We start from the raw sequence: 16,373 nt of genomic DNA on the forward strand, positions 1-16,373 counted from the left end.
AAAAGAAATTTTTGCTGTTTTGAACCCAAACTACCCATGATATTTTTGATTTATCTCTCCCTTTTCTTATTGTGTCTAGTTGCTGGTCAGTAAGTTTGGACAATATAATGAAGCAACATGTGGAGAAATCCACAAAGCACTGGTTCTCAATCTATCAGATGATTGAGAAATATGTTCAAGAACAGACTGAGGCAAACACGGAAGGTAAGTGCTGGCCTTAAAATAAAGGTGATGCAGTTCTAGTAATTACTAAGGATGTATGATTAAGGCCCCCAATGCCAGAATTTGACAATACACTTTCAGATATAGTTCTTTGCCCTGCAGTAAATTCCATGAGCACCATGTAGGGTTTTCCATATGGAGTGAACTTTGTATATATTTCTGAAACCACTTGTGGCTCATAGGGCCTGTGTTGTGATGTGAAGAAAAGATGCCTGTAAAAAGCACCTAAAAGAAAGTAGAATTGTGATAGCTGTACATCATGCACATACAAACATTTCAAACAGATTTGGAGGGTAGCAGGCCTCCATCTGCAACTGGAAAAGGCACCTCATTTTTTTAGCTGCAGAAAGCATAATTCATATCCCAGCTGAACTGCTTTTAACATTCTGTATACAGCCTAAAGTATCCTTAGAGTAACTAGGTTTTGGTACATACTGTTCTTAGCAAATCTGTCCGCACATGTTCATGTTACATAAAATAGGGGAATGAAGGGCAGCACCTTGCCTCCCCCAAATTTAATGGAATTGTAAAGATGAAAGCAGTATCCTCTGGCTTGAGGCCAAGTTTCCAATCTCATGACTACTTAATGCACTTGATGAGCTTCAGATCCTTTGGCTATATTACATCTCCTAGTGGACAACATGTCTTCTTCCACAGATTATACTCTAAAGACACTGTATTATCTACCAGATTCTTCTGATCTATTTCATGTCCTCATGACTTTGAGGAGTTAAGGAACTGGCAGTGACTTACTTGTGGTAGGGCTCATCATGACTGAAAAAGCCATTCATTCATAGAGAATAGCCAGTATTCTGTAAATACTCAATGGATTCTGAAATTTGACATAAAACTGACCTTCTCAGTCACTATCTTACTGCTGCTTCTTGTTCCCTTTCCTTTCTTCCAGTGTGGCATTTGTTGGTTTTACTTATTATTAAATCAGAGTTCTTTTCCTCTCTGCCCCTTTCCTATTTTGTTTTGAACTTTGAATTTTTCCTAATTGAGACTCGATATTTAATTGAAAGTTAAAGACCAGACAACAACTGTCACGTCAGTCTTCTGGGTTTTTCTGTTTTCTCTCGCTTTCTTTCTACCTTTCTGGTGCAATGTTCAGGAACTGAGCAAATGGATCTGAAAACACTGGTCAGCACATTACAGGCTTTCATTGAAGGCTCTACTCTGGGAGAGTTTCATGCACGGCTCCAAGTCCTGTTGGTTTTCCACTGCCATGTCTTGCTGATGCCTCAAGTAGCAGAAAAGGGTAAGTTGTTAGTATTACCTGTGTTGAGTTATCTGTACAGCAATCTCATCATTAGGTGTTCCAGACTTCGCAAACAGGTCACTAAGCTCATTAATACAACACAAGCCAATGGAGCTGTTTTACTATTTTCCTGTTGGTCAATTTACCCCATCTTTTGGTGTTGCTAAGCTTCCAAAAAGAACTGGGGTGTATTTATTGTAATGATACTGAAAAATGTCCTCTTTTAAAAGAAGGATTATGATGATGATGATGATTATCTGTCCCTTTTTCATTCTAGATGTATTGTGCAGCATCCTGTGGAATCTATACAATTACTATAAGCAGTTTTCAGAGTGTGTTGAGGCCAAAATCACTGAACTTCGTCAGCCCATAGAAAAGGAACTTAAGGTAAAAGGAGACTTGGCTCAGACAACCTATCAGTCTAATCAAAGGAACAGTGGAGCATTGTCCTGGTTTAGGGAAATTTGGGAGGAAACTATATGAACTATTTGAATTTGTCTATAATGGTTCTGTTGGCCACTGAAATCCCTACTAAAAGTAACATTTTCTTTGTCAAGAATTAATTCTTGAGGTGGGGGAGGGGTTGATTGAAAGCTTTAATGTTTGATCAGTCCCATTTATCCATGAAGGTTTTTACCCAGGGATGAAGCCCCTGTGGATTTCACAGCATCTGGGTATGTAGCAGTTTTTATGCAGTGCAAATATGTATGTTAATAAGATGCCTGTGCAATAATTTGCTCACTTACTGAAATGTTTTACATTTTAAGGCTACCAGATCATCGTAGCTGATTAGGTTTAAATATCATCTTTGATGTGGAAATACTTGATTTCATTTACTTCAGTAATCCCATTGATTATTTATTTTCCCTAATAGGAATTTGTGAAGATTTCCAGGTGGAATGATGTCAGCTTCTGGGCTATAAAGCAATCAGTTGAAAAAATACGCAGGTAAGTCAGAATTAAAATTAAGCTTCCTTTTTTGAAATCTTCTTTCTAGATGATTCCTCTATGATGTTACATTTGAATGCAGAAATGTTTCTTCTGCTCATAACACAGTGAAAACATTTATTTCCAGAAGCTGAGAGATTTCCAGGATTACAAAACCCAGTAACTTTTTTGCTTTCATTTGGTAATTAGAACTCTCTTTAAATTCATGAAGAAGTTTGAAGTTGTTCTGGATGAGCCGTGTCGGCCTGCTTTGGTGGAAATTGGTAAGGAAGAGCAGCTGGACTGCATGCAAAAGGAAGAAGAATCTGATGACAAAGAAACCAAAATTCAGAGGCTAAACAACACATTAAGAAAGGTTCTGTCTGCTAGAACAGATGTTACCAAGGTGACTGAATTAGTTATTCTAAGTGTGGGAAGAACAGTTTCTCTATTCTCATCTATATGTTGCTTTTCACTGATTTATGCAGGGAAATCTTATGTAAGTGTCAAATCTGTTGAGTATATCAAACTTTTTTGGTCTTGTGTTCAGTGTTATGTAACACTGCATATGGGTGGGAATGCAGCATGGAATGGCAAGCATGGTCTATACTGATCTGGCACTATATCTGTGCTCTAATAGAGAGATGAGGCAGTTACACATAGTAAAGTAAAATAGCTTGGGAGTTGAAATTATTATTATTACCCATTTTTTTTCTAAACAAGGGCCCAAACAAAGAATTATATAGCTGTAGGATTTGTGTGTATATAAGCTCTGATTAAATATTAAATCACTTTTAGCTTGGATACTGATAGGGGAAAGCACTACATTGTCACATGCTGTTGACTGACAGTTTGTGGACTGTGAGCATTTGCCTTGGACAAGCTGATGCATGGTAAATCCTGCTCCACAGAGTCTCAGTTCAGTATGTCTCTAATTAATTTGCCCAGCTCAGAGAGGAAGTCAGCTAATTTTCTTCCTGAAAGAGATTCCTGTTCATATAATTAGTTTTTATTAACAAGATGCAAGGAGACAATCATAACTCATCAGAATTTGGTGGTGAGTGGGAAATGCTGAGTTACCCTCAGCCTTGTTCAGTTTCTTCAGACCAGGAGCAGGACTGATCTTGCTCATGTCCTGTACAGGAGGGTAGAGTGAGGCGGCAGAAATCTAATGCAAATCTAATGTGTTTGATTGATTGAGGGTTTCGTTTGTTGGTTGGTGATTTGTGAGCCTGTTACTGATAGTTAATGGAGTCACTGGTTTCACTTCTTGCGGTTCCATGTTGTCTTCATTCCTTAAAGAAGATGCATGCAAACATAAATTGAACCAAAAAAAAAAAAAAAAAAGTTTTGGATGTGCTGAAGAATTAATTCCGTTACTTAATAATTTCTACTTGCAGAACTTGTTTATGTTGTTCTTTATGAACAAAACTCGTGTCTAGTGGAAAGTAAGTGAGGGTGTCACTACCTGACACCCTGGGGGCATTAGTGATTTGGGTTAATGCCTTTAAACTTGGAAGGCAGAGGAAACTGACTTAAGCAGTGATTACCTTTTTCACAGAGGTAATGACAAACACCTAAGACAGTAAGATCATAGCATCTTTCATTCACTTGCCTATTTTCAAAACTAATGTCTGCATGTCTGTGTTATGATTTTTCTCAAGTGTTGATGCTGAAGTGATGAAAGAATCACATGAACATGTTTTGGGGTTTCAGATAAATGCAGAATTTAGCCCTTGTTTTAAAGTGATTTACTCCTAGTAATCAAATGAGATCTTTGAAAATGTGTGTATGATTTTCTTCCTTTTTTTTTCAGGGGGCACTCCCAGAATGTCAGGGTGTCATTACATTTCCTACAGAATCTCTTCAGTATCGTCTGTCTAAGCTGACAAAAAAAATGAAGAAAATGTGTACAGCAGTTACAGAAAACAATCCATTCTTAAACCTGGTGGAAAATCTTGACCAGTTCACAGGTTAGGTTTTCTTGTCATTTCCGTACCCTAATTGACCTCGATAACATAAATGGAACAAATCAGGAAAAAGTGCAGATATATAGTTGTCTTCCTAGAGTGAATTCCCACAGCTGCTTTGCATACATTAAATTCTCAATCTCATACCTTTGTCTGCTGTCTTCTGTACAGGTGGTATTATTGTTTCTGTAGCTGAACTGCAAAATTTAACATTTGATCAGACAGCAACTAAGGAGAAGCAGAAATCAGAGGCAAAGCATATTCAGATGCAAAAGCAACGGGCTTTGTCAGATCTCTTTAAAAGCCTTGCTAAAACAGGTGAGCTTCGACTGAAAATGGGCTTGGTTTAAAAGTACAGAGTTCTTGAGCATTTTACTATCTTCGCCAATATATCTAAACCCACCATAATACGATGTAAGGTACACCTTTACCCTTCTCATTCATCAGCCTTTTCATGTCTTAAAAATGATCCCTAACTCAGCTTTCTTAAAGGACATGGGGCAGTGAAAAGTCCTTAATGTACACAGGTCTATGTTAGTCTTATTTCAGCTGTGTTGTTCAGCTCAAGATAGCTACAATGTGTTCTTACGTTACAAAACTTGTAGCATGCTCAAAGACTTGTCCAAATGAGAACATTTGATGTCTTACTACCAACTGTACGAGTGACATTTTTCATATGAAAAACGAGGGCATCAAAGGACTTGTGCTGAAATGCCGTTCCAGGTTTGTCGTACCGGAAAGGTCTGTCTTGGTCCCGTTCAGAAGACTGCCAGGAAGTTCTCTACCTTCGTCCACTGGACTTGTGTAGTGCATTGGCTGCAGTGAATTGTACACATGAACTGGATGCCACGTATGTACACAAGACTTTTTACCCTCAGATTGAGTGAATTGCAGTGGTAATACACAGAACTTATGGCATGTTGATTTAGACTGGGATTTCTAGACAGTAATTAATTTAGGATTTTGCATATTCCCTTCCTCCCATTACTTCTCAGTTTGTCATATACAGCTGAGCAAGGATTTGGGGTTTTTTTTGTTCCTTTTTTTTTCTAAATTTGCACTTTAACAACTCAGTTTCATTCTCTCTATGAATTAGATTTCAGTTAGCCTTCCACTGTCCAGCCTTGCCTGGCATGCTTTGCTAGCAGTATACTAGAGTGTAAACTGCCAATGGTTTTATTGAAGGTGGGCTGTGATTCTCAGGGATTACTTCATTGTTTTGTCTTCATTAAATAATGGGATATTTCAGGAGAAAATATATATACTTCAAAGTGGGCATTGCTGGAAAAGCTTTCTTAGGGGAAAGATGTTATTTCACTTTTTTTAAAAATTATTTTTCTGTCAATAAGTGCTTTTTTGTCATTGAGACATGCTGGTTATTGTCCTTCTGGGATGTAAGCAATTGGTTTGTGTATAAGGGAGAAAAGAAAGGCTTCTGCGTGAAGCTGGATTTAGCTGCATGGGGGGAAGAAAAACAGTATCACTATTAACACATTAAATGGTATTCAAAGATAGACATCTTGATGCTATTGCTTAGGGTTTCCTCAGAATTTATTTCTAAAATTAAATGTTTTTTCAAGACTAGAATATTTTTAGAGAAAATGAAGAATCCCAAGATCAATGCATTTTCAAAACAACAAATTTCAGGCAAAACTGTTGGGTTGAAGAGCTGACCTGGTGGCTCCAGTATGCTGAGGTACTTTTTAATACCATACTTCTTTGTGCTCTGCCAGGTTGCTGACAGAGATTTCTTCTGCCTGGGATGGATGTCAGAAGTATTTCTATCGGTCACTTGCACGTCACTCTCGGCTCCAGACAGCATTGTTAGCACCTGCCAAGGTACAACCAGCAAAGTAAAACCAGAATCTTAGTTCTGTTATCTTCATTTTACCAGCTTGGACTGAAATTTCCTAGTAATAAAAAAGGGATGGGAGATAGTGCTGTGTAATATGATGGTAAATATGACGCTTTCGTACCACTCATTAAATGCACCTGCTGTTTTATAAAGGGACAAAATTGATTTGGGGAAAGAAGTTAATGATCTGTTCAGTGTACAGTATCTTTCATCCCAGCAGATCCCTAATTGCTACTTTTTGTGCATAAAGAAACTCATGAAATGCTGAATCCAAACTTGCAAGGAAAATAAACCCAATGTTATTCAGTGTGCTTGAAGAAATCAGTTGATATTTTTAATTGGGCGTAACTGGAGTCTGTGTCCAACACAAAAAGTGCTAATAAGTTTCTTCATTTAAAGATAGGTCTAAAACCAGCAGAACAGACAAATGAGCTCTGCCAAACCAGAAACACTTTTCCAGAATTTCAGAAAAAAAGCATCTCTTCCAGATGTTCTTCCTCTCACTATGCTTTGCCTCTTGTTTTGCAACGTGATCTTATCAAAGTCACATCTGATATCCCTTGGATACAAACAGTGGAACATGACTGTGATCAGTTATGCTCTGTGTTGTGACCAGTCATTCTGAGCTTTAAGATGTGACCGCTTCTAATGGAAGGAGTGAAAGTAATTGCCAGTATATCTGGTAAAATGAACAGCTGTAGCACTGGTCATGAATGTAAAGCATTTAGGCTGGTACGTCTTCAGATTTTAATCATTATTTGTATAAGGTAGATTTAATACTGGAACCAAATTCCTGATAAGAATTTCTGCAGTGGAGTGAAATGTAATGTGACTTTTGCAGAAGTTACTTGAAAGGTAAATTTGTATGCAGAATATATGGAAGATGAAGATGGGGAAACTGTAATAATTAGTAATAACTAATAGTAACTCTAGTCTGCATATTATGACTTGTTCAATTAAACCATAACCTTTCAGCCTGCTCAGTGAAATGGAGGCACAGAGACTGCTGTTGTCTCATTGTTCATATAACTGTTCCCTCCCACTTCTTCTGTCTCTGTTTTGTTTAGGATATTGGACTAGGTAGCATTGAACGATGCAAAGGGTTCACTGCACACCTTATGCAGATGCTTGTGAGACAGAGGCGATCTCTTACTGCACTGACAGAACAGTGGATCTTACTCAGGTATTTTCCATTCTTCCAATGTTTTAAATGCTGGCAAGAAGTTTTGACAGTAAGCAAATCAGTTCAAGAAAGATGGAAAATGAGGTAGAAGAAAATAACAACTTTTTCCTCTGCTTCCCTATATTTCTCTTCCCCTCAGTTAAGCCTAGATAGAAAAGATTTAGGTTTATCCTATCACTGCAGCCAGTATTTTGGCATCAAAATAATTCTGTCAGACAACTAAGGCATATATGTGTAATAATTCCTGTAATTTAACAGTTAAACCATTAAACTTAGAGATTGTTATCTCTCTCTCATTTGGTATTGGCCTAAGTTAGTTTTGTTTACATTTAAGTTGTTGGCTTGACCTGGGGCAAATAAATGATATGGATGGTATTTTGAGCCAAAATAAATAAAGCATCAACAGCTTACAAAGAAAAATTCTAGAAAAGCAAGACATACTGGATGTTGTGTCAAAACTGTAAAAGGAAAAATGTATAAGAATCTTTCTTACTTGATGTGATTTTTTTATTTCATTGCTTGAGTCATCAGAGTCATTGCAAATGCCACCTTTGTGGAGAATATTTGTACTCTGTAGTCCATAAAACTTATAGAAGTCAGGTTAGGAGCTAGTACCTTTGTACAGACAAGGAATTCTGGACAGGAGATTACTGGTGCAAAATTTATTTTAATCCCAGGAAACTTGCAAAAAACAAATAAACAGAAAACCCCAACTAAACAAACTCCTCAGCTTTACAGTCACAGGAATAGTAAAACTTTCAGGACGCTTATCTGCATTTCTATGACTTTCATAACAAATTAGATTTCCAGGGCTTTGTTGTATTTCATAATTCAAGGAGGGAAAGAAATCTCTAATTAAATAACCTTTTTTTTAAAAAAAACCCCTATTGTTGTAGTTTTCCCAGGAGAAGTTACTATCTACATTTTTAAAAAAAATAATTTAGTTGAAGGTAGAAATTTAAAAAGGAAGTAAAGTGTAAAACTCAGTGATTATAACTTCTCTTTCCTCTTAACTAGGAACCTCCTGAGTTGTATACAAGAGATAGATTCTAGGCTGACTGCTGACAGAGAATACAAGGCAGCATTTCCTCCTCAAGACAGCATTCAACGCTGGACGGACAGACTGCAGCAACTTTCCATGCAATGTGTGATGGTTCTTGAGGAGCTGTCTTGGTTTATCCAGAGCTGCCCAAAAGAAGAGTCAGCCAGGAGCAATGACAGTGAAAGGACCGATGTCAAACCCAATATTCCTCAGAGTTCAGTGCCTGACATGGGAAATGTTCTTGCGGGAATACCTGACCTGATTCCCTCAGATCTAAAGCACTTGTCTCCAGTAACAGCGGAGCGATTGCCTCCTGGCTGCAGGATGCGAAATAAGGATCAGTTATGGCTACAGATAGCTACACAACTGACTGCAATGATGGCAAATGTGAAGGCCATGAAAGCAGAAGTGGACAGAGTAAGACAGCAGTCACGTGAGACCTCCTTTTATTCCTGGTGAGTTCTACACGTGAGCATCTCTTCTTTTATGTTCACATAATATGTGTGAAGTAATTTTGAAGATTTTCACCTACACATATATTGAAAAGTGGGTTCAGATACTTTTCAAACATTTTTCCTTTTTTTTTTTTTTTTTTTTGCAAAATGCAGTGCCTGATTCTTTAAAGAAATGTGTCTTCTCCCACTCCCCTGACAAGTGAAAAAAAATTTCTCTCAGCTTCCCACTTTGTCTTTGGTCTCTCAGGATTTTATCCCCATAGCTCCTAGCTACTGAGGTGAATTTCAAATACAAATTTAATGAAGAAATTTTTGTTTTAAAAAACATGTGTAGCCTATTTAATAGCAGTCTTCTAATCTTCTCTCTGCTTCAAACAGTGTGAATATAGGTTTACTGTCAAGTCTTTTATTTAATAGATTCAGGATGGAGATATGCTGCCTCTCCCTTATCCATGCCCAAGAAAAGGTTTAATCTTAAATTGGACTGTTTGTACTTCTTTCAGTATTATGGTATTTCTGTTGCAGGAAAGATTTTGAAGTTTGCACATCAGCTCTGAGTTGTTTGCTGGAAGTCTCAGCCCAGTTACAAAGTATAGAGTCCCTGTTTCTTCCAAATGGGCAAGACAGGAAAGCTGCAAATCAGATGGCCCTAATCAAGAGCCTAAAGTATATACAAGAAGAAGTTAATAACACATCTTCAGACTTTACAGCCTGGAGAACACAGCTTCTTGATTCCGTGTCAAACTGCACTGGTAAGGGTAGGATAACTTTTCTCTACCTGATTTGTAATGTTGGTAAAGACACAAGAATTTGTTAGATTGGTTATTACTGAAGGTGGCCCTGTGTTCCTTGTGATAATAAAAAAACCTCATGAAATTAAAACTTGCAAAATTTAGTCCAGACTTTATTTGTACAGTATAATTATTCTACCATCTCTATTAGTGATGGATTCTGCACCATGGTTGTAGGTCAGGATTAGCAAGGAGATTTTGGTAGAACTGTGTAGTAAAAGTTGTGTAGTGCTGTCATTGTTCTTGCATAAAGGAAGCATAGGAACCTATAATCTGATGTGTTTCCATGTAAAACTGCCTGTGTTCTGGTTCAAAAGGAAATCAACAGTCAGATGAAGAGTTTGTGGAGCAATTCTCAACAAAAGTGGAAACTGTTATCCGTGCTGTTCTGTATGCTGTTCAGTGTTTGGTAGAGAGAAAACAGGAAGGTAGAAAAGAGGAAGAAAAATCTTCAGAGGAAAGTGGTAAGTTTGTCAATATACTTGAGTGGGGAGAAGAGTTTAAACCATGCAAACCTTAAAATTTCTTAAATAGTGTGTGTCAGAGGAAATTGCTATTTTAATAGAAATTGTGTATTTAAACAGGGTAGATATTTCTAGATTGCCTGCTATAACATTTTTTGAATGTCTGACTTGATCTCCATTTTTTTACTGTGTTTTAAACAAAGAGGATGCAGCCTTACTTGATGTGATTAAAGCTGGACATATAACTAAACTTTTGGATGGAGATCTGTCTGCTGATTTGCAGTCTTTACATGTGCAGAAGGCAGTTTTAGGTATTTCAGAACTCCTGGAAATGCTGAAATCTTACAGGGAAGACTGCACTTCATATAAACATAAGGTAAAATTTTCCTTTTCATGAGTTTTTTAGTTTGAGACTCTTGAGAGATTTGGAATTCTGAACTACTTTGGTGGTTAAACATGCATTGCTTCTTCTTGCCCCAGTGCCTTAGAACTAGAAGCATTTGAGAAGCTGTGGACAAATAAAGGTAGTCTTCTGCAGTGCAAAAGCCAGACGTTCCTGTAGTAAGAAGACAAAGTTTTTGTGAAAAATCTAGAAAAAGCTCCAGAAACATTAGAAATTGTCATTAAACCCACCTACTGATATTTCTGCTTTGAGCATCTGTTTTCAGTCACTCTCATGACCCTCTCTGAGGTGCATATCAGTAAGTACAAATAATGGCTGACAGCTGGTTTTTTTTGTTTTAACTGTAGTTCTTCAACCAGTCCTGCTATTTGCTGGTGCGTCTAAAGCCCATGCTCAGCAAGTATTCAGACCTCATCCTGTTCTACCTCACCATTTCATTGGCATCTCACAGGAGTACTGGAAAACTGCTTTCTGTTCTAACCAGTATTTTTACAGAGCTTGCTCTAAAGGTAAGTTACTAGGGGTAATGGTGGATATATAACAAGCATATATTTAATGTTAAAGTCTTGAGTAGAAACTAAGCTGAAAATGAAGAAGATTTTGAGTTTCTGTTCACCTTTGCAGGGGTTTTGTCTGCCTAAAGAATTGCTTGAAGATGAAGCTGGAGAGGGAGCAACAGAGTTCCGTGACTATGAGGATGGTGGTATTGGAGAAGGGGAAGGCAAGAAGGATGTGAGCGACAAAATAGAAAGTGAAGATCAGGCAAGTGTTTGGGGTTGATCTTGTTTAATTGAAGTGAAACTGAAAAAGCTCTTGAAATCCCTGATGTGGATGTCTTGTATAAAAACAAACACGAAGTTACCTTCAGTTTCCTATTTATGTTGGCTTTTATCTTTGCATATCAGCTTATAAATATTGTTGTGATACTTAGGCTTTTAACATATAAGCAAGATCCATTGTAATTTTTGGCTTTACCGATGATTTAGATAGAAGACAGTTTTCAAAAAGGTGAAGAGAAGGAAAAAGAAGATCAAGATTCTAAACCAGATATTGAAGGAGAAGACAATGCCATTGAAATGTCTGAAGACTTTGAAGGAAAGATGCATGATGGAGAACGAGAGAAAAAAGGTTTGGTTCTTCCCCTATGGCAAACTTGTAAGAGAAGTTTTAGATCAGCCCAGTAATGGTTGATGCTTTTCTATAACATGTGCACGTGTGTCTTTTTCAGCATATATCAATTAACTGAATGGGGTTATGAAATTAAGTTTCAAAGTATGATTGATTATTTGCTTCTGAAATTAAGAAAAACTAGCTTTCTCTCTTCTGTACTGAAACACATTCTGAACTGCACACAGAAGATGAGGAAAATTCAGATGAAGAGGAGGAACTGGATAAGCAGATGGGCAATCTTGATAATGCTGAAGCTGATAAACTAGATGAAAGGCTCTGGGGGGATGAAGATGATGATGATGATGATGATGAAGATGCTAGTAGTAAAACAGAAGAAACTGGACCAGGAATGGATGAGGTAATAAGGAACGGGGTGGGGAAAAGAAGAATGAAAGGAATTGAATGAACTCTGCTAACTTGATGTGACCTAGAATGGGAATTGCCTCTTGTAGCTCTTTGCCTTAGAAAGGGATAAGTTCAGAGAATACGTTCTGTTGAGTGTTGTCAGTTGTTTTGGTTTTTTTTCTGTAGGAGACGACGTCACTGAGACTTTGAAAATGGGTAACATAATTTAATTTCTTTTGGATTTATTAATAGGAGGATTCAGAGCTCGTTGCAAAAGATGACAATCTGGGGACAGGAAACAAGGATAATAAAAAACAGCCTCCCAAGAATGAGGAAAAAGAGCAACAGGAAGAGGACAGTGGAAATAAAGAGAAAATCCATGAACAAATTGATGAGGTAAAAATTATTTGGACTACATGGAGTATCTTGCTGTTAAACCACATTCTGTTGCTTATACCATGTGTTTCTGAGAATTTGATTTTTTTTTTTTTTAAGTAGTGAAGTGCCCTGAAAAAATGCTAGTTCATTTCAGAGCTAAAAGTAAACCATACTGTATCCATTATAACACATGTTTATTTTCTGATTCATATTCCAGAAAGGATTGTTTTTTGTTCCCTGAACATGTAATGGCTGCCAAAACAGACTTTACACTGAATTGACGTTTTGATGGACAAAGCTTTAAAACCCTAATTCTGTTGTGTTTAGCAACAGAAACACCTTAGTATACAGGAGTACATTTAGCATCTCCAAGAGTCCGTATTCTGTTTAGAATGTTTCAGCTAGGAAAATTGGCTTTTGAACACAAAACGTGCTGGTTTTAAGTTCCACCATTTATGTAAATGAGTTTGCTGAACTTAATCTTTCTGCTCTTTATGCAAGAGTATGTGTACCACTGGAAATCCCCTTTTAACTGATTGGAATGTAATATTGTATCCAGGATTTCATTGTCCTAGAGAATACAGTAGTATCTTGTTTCTTATTGTTGCCTATCCTCCCACTTAGTCCATGCTTGTTATTTTTTCCCCCCATTCTTTTGCTGACAGCGTGAGTATGATGAGAATGAGGCAGATCCTTATCATGGCCAGCAAGAAAAGGAGCCTGAAGTTGAACCTTTGGACCTCCCTGATAATTTGAATCTGGAGAGTAATGAGAAGAGTGATGATGAGGAGGATGAAGGTACAGCTGAAAATATCTTCAGATTCCTAGATGAAAGCTACATGGAAGTGGAGGGGGGACAATCAGATAATGAGCCCTTTTTTTCTATACAAAGGAGAGAGATGGTGGTAGGATTCTGTAAAACCACCAAGAAGCTGCAAATTCATTTGTACATCAAAATACCAACATAGCAAATGCAGGCCAGACAAGAAGTCAGCATTACAACATTTTCCTTTGTCTTCCTTTCGTGCACACTGTGAAGCATGCTTTCTGCTGTTACCCAAGTGATATAGCCTAACTTATGCTGGAATCTCCTTTAATTGTCCAGTTGCTTTTGTGGTTTCTTTTTTTTTTTCTATTATACTTTCAAATATTTGTACTCTTAGAAGTCAATTGACTCTCAGGAATATTAGATTAAAGGAAGTCAGTAGGAATTCATCCTGCTGTACTGCTAGCTAGAAATCAATTGTGACTTCAAGGAATTATCTGACTATAGAAAACACACATTCTGTGTATAGAAGTTAGTATTTTATGGGTTTTTGATAGGCTGGGCAGTTTTATTCCAAATATCTGTAATATTCACTGTCTCTGTACTTCACTGAAAGTTTTATATACCTTTCTGATTTTTTTTTTTAATCCAGAAGAAGAGAATGATTTTGAAATAGATGAGAAACCTGTGGATTTAAATGAGGGAGAGAAGACAGAAGAACAGAATGAAGAGCATACTGATGAGACAGAAAGAGATGATCAAGATGCAAAAGCAGCTGAAGAAGGCATTTCTGAAGATAAAGAGGAGAAGGAAGATGAAGGAGACAAAGATGCTCATGATGAAGAAGAAAAGGCAGGGAACGCTGAGGATGCAGAAGAAGAAGAGGAAGAGTCACAACCACCTGATGAGAAAAAAAATGAATCCGCTGAAGATAAGGGAATCCCTAATGAAGACCAAGGCCTTCAACCTCAGGTATAGTGTAATAAATAAAAGTGTGATTTTTTTTTTTTAAATGCCGTATACAAGACTTAAGAAATGGATGTGTTCTGTGATACTCTATAACAAATTTGACATTGAATAGAGACAATGTTAGTGAGAGTCTTCATCAAGATAACAAGAACTATGTTTATTAAACATGTGTTTCTTCTGTCTGTGTTCCTGCTGCCGCCTTGACCTTGTGTTAGAATGGAACAGAGCTGGAAGGGACCTAGAGTGATCATCTGACCACTTCAGGGCTGAGCAAAAATTTAAGCATATTATTAAGCACATTGTCCAAATGCCTCTTAAACACTGACATCCTTGGGGCATTGACCACCTCTTCAGGAAGCCTGTTCCAGTGTCTGACCACCTTCTCAGTGTGATACTAAAGTCCCAATGACCATTCCCGTGCATCCTATCACTGGTACCAAGGAGAAGCAATCAGCACTTCTCTATGTTCCTTCCTTGGGAAGTTGTAGTGAGCAATGGGGCCACCCTTCAGCCTCCTTCTCTCCAAACTAGACAAGCCAAAAGTGCTTAGCCACTCTTTATAGGACATTTCTTCCAGCTCTTGCACCCCCTTTGTTGCCCTCCTCTGGCCACATTCAAGGACCTTCACATCCTTTTTAACTTATGGGGCCCAGAACTGCACACAGCACTCAGCTGAGGCTGCACCAGTGCTGAACACAGTGGATTCACCACCTCTTTTGACCAGCTGGTATTGCTGTGTTTGATGCACCCCAGGATGGGGATTGCCCTCCAGGCTGCCAGGGCTCAGTGCTCACTCACACAGAGCCTGCTGTGGGCCAGCATCCCCAGATCCTTTTGCAGGGCTGCTCTCCTACCACTCTTCTCCTACTCTGTACTTGAGCCCAGTGTTACTCTGTCCTAGGTGCAGAATCCAGCATTTAGATCTGTTAAATTTTATCCCTTTAATAATAGCCCAGTGCCCTAATCTGTCTAAATCCCTTTGCAAGGGGCCTTTTGTTCTTCAGGAGAGCCCACAGCACCTCCCAGTTTGTATCAGCAAACTTGGTAATAGGGCATTCAACTCCTGCATCCAGATAATTAATAAATACATTAAACAGGACTAGTCCTGGATCTGAACCCCGAGGAACAGCACTGGTGACTGTCACCACGTGAAGCCCCATTCACTACAACTGTTTGAGCCCTGGAATCCACCCAGCACACTGTGAACACCCAGCACACTCATCCCACAGCTGGACAATCTGTCCAAAAGGATGCTGTGAGAGACACTATCAACAGCCTTACTAAAAGTCCAGAAAAACTATATCCACTGCATTCTCTTCATCTGCTAGGCCGGGGACCACATGATGGAAGGGGTACCCAGTTAAATAGACCTTTCCCTTCGTTAACCCATCCTGACTGTGTCTGGTAACTGTATTTGTCTTTAACTGCCTTTCAGTAACACACAGTTCTCAATGTTTTTTAGAATGTTAAAATAATCTGATGTTTTTTCAGGAAGAGGAGGATAAAGATAATTCAGAGATGGATGAACAGATCCCTGAGGCTGAGGAAAGAATGGAGCACGAAACAGAAGGGCAGACTGGGCAAGAAAATCTGCAGAGTGACAGTGCTGTTGAGCTGGCTGGGGAGGCTTCAGAAAGAGACCAGTCCAAAGAGGTGAATTGTGTGGAAGTGTCTGAGTTAAAAATGCTAAATTTGTGAATATGTTCTGAAGTTGAAATCAGGGAACTGCTGCCAGTTTTCAAGAACTGTGTATAAGACCTTAGTTCATACCAGTAATAAATTCACTGAAAAAAACCTTAAAGACCATTTAGATACTCTGCATTTTCATTGCTATAAAGGTAAGTTTAGGGTCATTGTCAAGTGGCTTGTCTGCTCACCATAAGAATGATACTTGCAATTACGAGCCATTGGTCCTTCAGAACAGAATGTAGCAAAGCATTGCAGTTTAACATCTGGAGTTTGTTTGCAGTAGTTTCTATTTTTGGTTACCCTTGAAATTTACTTTTTTCCTTTCAGGAAAGTGGAACTGGAGCTTCAAGTGCAAATCAGTCAGAAGGCCATGAATCCACACGCATGGCCCGGGTGGCTTCTCAGAAGCAAAGCAGAAAAAATACACAGGTTCATCTCTTCTTTTAAATTTTTGTTTAAATGTCTTAATATTAACTGGCAAAT

The 16,373-nt window shown here is 38.2% G+C and overlaps 1 protein-coding gene across 1 annotated transcript in view; it reads left to right on the forward strand.

The window, feature by feature from the left end:
* Positions 1–16,373, forward strand: part of MDN1 (midasin AAA ATPase 1) — a 93,407-nt gene that overhangs the window by 65,613 nt on the left and 11,421 nt on the right. The window contains exons 69-91 of the mRNA XM_066179555.1: positions 80–204; positions 1,337–1,483; positions 1,761–1,870; positions 2,358–2,431; positions 2,621–2,816; positions 4,227–4,383; positions 4,552–4,698; positions 5,104–5,230; positions 6,114–6,219; positions 7,303–7,418; positions 8,436–8,915; positions 9,441–9,667; positions 10,024–10,170; positions 10,374–10,546; positions 10,921–11,082; positions 11,198–11,335; positions 11,560–11,701; positions 11,929–12,101; positions 12,341–12,484; positions 13,132–13,264; positions 13,885–14,204; positions 15,693–15,854; positions 16,218–16,319. Of these exons, the coding sequence (XP_066035652.1) occupies positions 80–204; positions 1,337–1,483; positions 1,761–1,870; positions 2,358–2,431; positions 2,621–2,816; positions 4,227–4,383; positions 4,552–4,698; positions 5,104–5,230; positions 6,114–6,219; positions 7,303–7,418; positions 8,436–8,915; positions 9,441–9,667; positions 10,024–10,170; positions 10,374–10,546; positions 10,921–11,082; positions 11,198–11,335; positions 11,560–11,701; positions 11,929–12,101; positions 12,341–12,484; positions 13,132–13,264; positions 13,885–14,204; positions 15,693–15,854; positions 16,218–16,319 (3,808 nt within the window). The remainder of the gene's footprint in view (positions 1–79; positions 205–1,336; positions 1,484–1,760; positions 1,871–2,357; positions 2,432–2,620; positions 2,817–4,226; positions 4,384–4,551; positions 4,699–5,103; positions 5,231–6,113; positions 6,220–7,302; positions 7,419–8,435; positions 8,916–9,440; positions 9,668–10,023; positions 10,171–10,373; positions 10,547–10,920; positions 11,083–11,197; positions 11,336–11,559; positions 11,702–11,928; positions 12,102–12,340; positions 12,485–13,131; positions 13,265–13,884; positions 14,205–15,692; positions 15,855–16,217; positions 16,320–16,373) is intronic.

The sequence above is a fragment of the Chamaea fasciata genome, unplaced genomic scaffold (genome assembly GCF_029207755.1).
Source record: "Chamaea fasciata isolate MVZ Bird 193981 ecotype frontalis unplaced genomic scaffold, bChaFas1.0.hap1 SCAF_3, whole genome shotgun sequence".
In the NCBI taxonomy this organism is placed as follows: Eukaryota; Metazoa; Chordata; class Aves; order Passeriformes; family Sylviidae; genus Chamaea; species Chamaea fasciata.